Source organism: Myotis davidii, unplaced genomic scaffold, assembly GCF_000327345.1.
Source record: "Myotis davidii unplaced genomic scaffold, ASM32734v1 scaffold228, whole genome shotgun sequence".
Lineage (NCBI taxonomy): Eukaryota > Metazoa > Chordata > Mammalia > Chiroptera > Vespertilionidae > Myotis > Myotis davidii.
Window position 1 is genome coordinate 2,461,880 of NW_006300104.1, and position 4,056 is coordinate 2,465,935.

The 4,056-nt window shown below is 42.7% G+C and overlaps 1 protein-coding gene across 4 annotated transcripts in view; it reads right to left on the minus strand.

Moving 5' to 3' along the window:
* Positions 1-4,056, minus strand: part of ZCCHC17 (zinc finger, CCHC domain containing 17) — a 59,892-nt gene that overhangs the window by 44,530 nt on the left and 11,306 nt on the right. For 2 of the 4 annotated variants that reach the window (XM_015572307.1, XM_006776461.2), the window contains one exon: positions 2,225-2,282. The exons of the other annotated variants lie outside the window; for them this stretch is intronic. In XM_015572307.1, coding sequence (XP_015427793.1) covers positions 2,225-2,282 — 58 coding nt within the window. The remainder of the gene's footprint in view (positions 1-2,224; positions 2,283-4,056) is intronic. 4 annotated transcript variants of the gene reach the window in all.

The window sequence follows — 4,056 nt, forward strand, 5'->3', positions numbered from 1 at the left end:
TTGTCTTGAGTTCTTTGAGTTGTTCTAGCAAGTTACTAAAACTTGAGATGGTAGTATGGGAACCTTTAAATTTATAGCCAAGTTAGTCAGATGTGTGGGTAATGTTGGGGACTCGATACTTGCAACTAGCGTCTGATTGAGTCTTGTGGGACTAAGCCCTTAAACCTGTGTAGGCCGAAGCCACCTTCAGGTAGTTAGTGTCAGAATTGAATTGTAGGATACCTCATTGGTATCAAAGAATCAGAGAATCAGAGAACTAGTTGTTGATTCCATACCACATTTTGGAACGGCAAAAGAAAGAAATGAAGTACTGATGCATGCTACAAAATGGATAAACCCTGAAAACACGCTAAGTTAAAGAAGACAATCACAAAAGATCACATGTGCAATCACATAAACACCGACAGTAGACTACTGGTTGCCTAAGGCTAAGGAGGAGCTTAGAGTGACTGTTAATAGGTGAAGAATTTCTTTTGGGGGGTAACAAAAATGTTCTCGAATTAGACTGTGGAAATTGTTGCAAAACTCTGTGAACATACTAAAAACCACTGAATTGTACACTTTGGGTAAAATGTATGGTATGTGAATTCTATTTCAATAAAACTGTTTGTTTTTTAAATATACTTTTATTGATTTCAGAGAGGAAGGGAAAGGGAGAGATAGAAACATCAATGATGAGAGAGAATCATTGATCAGCTGCCTCCTGCGTAGCTCTTATTAGGGATCAAGCCAGCAAACTGGGAATGTGCCCTGACCAGGCATCGAACTGTGACCTCCTGGTTCATAGGTTGACACTCAACCACTGAGCAACACCTGCTGTGCTCAATAAAACTGTTTTTAAAAAGAATGTTATAGCCCTAGCTGTTTTGCTCAGTGGATAGAGCGTCGATCTGCAGACTGAAGGGTCCCGGGGTCAATTCCAGTCAAGGGCAGATGCCCGGGCAATGTCGCCGGGTCACAGTGCAGGGGCTGAGTTCTGCAGGGCCCCCAGAAGGTGAGGGCCAGAGCTGGGGTCTGAACGGGGTCCCAGGCTGGCCAGCAACAGCCGTGGAGTGTGCCAGGGTTATGTCTTTCCCTTCTCTATGAAATCAATCAAAAAATATTTAAAAATAAAAAATGTTATATAAATGGAATAGCAAAGTGTATAATCTTTTGGGATTAACTTTTTAATTCACACGAATTCTCTGGAGATTGATCCAGATTGTTGCGCATATCAATACTTCATTTTCATTGCTGAGCAGTATTCCATTGTATGGACGTACCACTGTTTACATTATTTTTAAAATCAATATTGAATGAAAATGAGCATCTTTTAAGATATTTATTAATCAACTGCTATTTTTCCCCCTGTGAATTCTTTTCATATCCTTGGCTCCTTTTCCTACTTCACCATTCTTTTACGAGTCCTTTGTCATAGTATAATAAATTCTTTGTCTCAACTTCGCTTATGATAATTTTTGCAATGCAGCTTTTTATTTTTATGCAGTATTATTCTACATTTTCTTCTAATAATATCTTATGGTGGCATTTTTCCATTAAAATCTTTAATTTATTTTAGCACAAGAAATTAACAAGTTGAGTCTTTGGATCCACTAGCAGTGTGATGCAGTAGAAAGAAAGCCCATGAGGCTAGAAATCAGGAGACTAGGGTTCTAGTACTGCCTGTGCTATTACCTAGCTAAAGCACTCTGAGCAGGTTACTGGTCTATAAAACTTGCTTTTTCTACTTACGAATGTTTTGAGAAACAAATAAGATTATACATGTAAAACAGATGCTCCAAAAATGTTCCACAAACATTTGAACCTATTAATATGTAAAAAAAATTTATATATATATTTGTATTGGTTATAATACTATTTCCTTTCTATGTGCATAAATGGAAAACTCACAATGTTAGCCTTAGGGAGTAAGTATCTTGCCCCTCCCCCAACCCCAAAACCAAAGAGGTCAAGTGACTTGCCTGGGGTCACAGGTTAAATTTGGGGAAGAGCTGGTTCCAGAAGTGAACCAAAGTAGCTATACACCAACCCTCCCTCCAAGTCAGAGAGCACCATTCTTCTGAGTTATGATATGCTAAAAATTAACTGTCATCACTTGTCTGTATTCATATCTCTACACAAAAACAAAACTACCTAAAAATGTAGAGCCTATAATTAGGATGTGGTGGGGTGACAGCAAAGGCAATGCGGTGGGAAGACTAAATTTCAAGTTATAGGCTCCCACCTTGCTTCCGACAGCCTGGGATTTTGATAAAGGCTCCATAGTCTGTCACCATAGCAACCTATAAAGACAAAAAGGAAAATCAATGTCTCACAAATGAGTCTCTCTTCTGTAGCATTTAACCTAGTCTCCCTGAATTTCTACTTGATATTGACTGCCTGTCTGCCTGCTGCAAAATTGCCTAACAGTGATGTTCTGTCAAACATTTTTATTCTGTAAAAAATTTAGACAAGTATGTGTGAACTCATTAAAAACATTGGTGAGATTGGACTATTGTCAGATGCTATGACAGTACCCAGTAATGCCCGAATCCCACACCAATTAAAATCTCCAAAGTATGTGAACAAAAGGAACAAACAGCAGAAAATCAGGTAATAAAGTTACACTTTCTACTAGCTGGAACTGACACCTCCAATCCCAATTCAGAGAACTCTAATAATATGGGACAGATCATGTAGGACACTCCTTTTTCCTACTTCAAATCAAACCAGACCAAACAGCCTATAGTTGTATGGTTAGTTCACTTCAAACCAGAGTCTGAGTTTTATCAAGATAATAAGAGAAAAAGCCAATTTTTGAAACAGAAAAGATATAATCAGAGAGAAAAAGAGTTGTCCTCAATTCTTATACAGAGTTGACCTAAGATGGATGAGGGGTTAGAGGTTTGATCAGTCTATGTACTGTATAGTACGTAATACTAATGAACAACCCAGATCCCTTGCCAGGTAATTCATTATTCCAGACTACCTCTCTCCTCCCCTCTTTCTTCTAGCTCACCCTTCTCACACGTGGATTGGGATTAAAGTTGTCACTACATACTATATTTATCTTAAATTCATTATTATTTTTATAAAATATCCAATACAATCTTATACGTATAAACTTTACTCTTTTCAATGACTTTAATTAGTTGTTCACTGTTTCAGCTTCACAACTATAAGGAGATAGAATAAGACAACATCTGCTGTACTGCTATTCACTAATATATAATTAACTAGAGGCCTGGTGTACTCAGGGGGTCCCTCAGCCTGGCCTGCACCCTCTCACAGTCTGGAACCCCTCAGGAATGTCCACCTGCCAGCTTAGGCCTACTCCCCAGGGGATCGGGCCTAAGCTAGCAGTCAGACATCCCCCTGGCCACCTGGGAGCCCTCAGGGGATATCCAACTGCGGCTTAGGCCCGCTCCTGTGGGCCTAAGCCGCAGTCAGACATCCTTAACGCTGCTGAGGAGGTGGGAGAGGCTCCCACCACCACCCCTGCACTCACAGCCATCAGTCCGGCTTGTAGCTAAGCAGAGCTCCCCCTGTGGGAGCGCACTGACCACTTGGGGGCAGCTCCTGCATTGAGCGCCTGCCTCCTGGTGATCAGTGTGCATCATAGCAACTGGTCGTTCTGCAGTTAGGTTCAATTTGCATATTACCCTTTTATATAGGAACTAGAAGCCCAGTGCATGAAAATTCACGCATGGGGCTGGGAGGGTCCCCTCAGCCCAGCCTGCATCCTCTCCAATCCTGGAACCCGTGGGGGATGTCTGACTGCCGGGGATCGAGTCGGACATCCCTCTCACAGTCCTGGACTGCTGACTCCTAATCGCTCACCTGGCTGCCTGCCTGGTTGTCCCTAACAGCCCCCTCCCTGCCAGCCTGGTCCCTCATAACTGCCGCCCCTGCCGGCCTAGTCACCCCTTATTGCAAACCTCATTGCCCCCAACTGCACCCCTCTGCCAGCTTGGTCACCTCTAACTGCTCCCCCCCACTGGCCTGGTTGCCCTCAACTGCCCCCCCCCCCCCAGCTTGGTCACCCCTTACTGCCTCCCCCGCCCCCAGCCCGGTCGC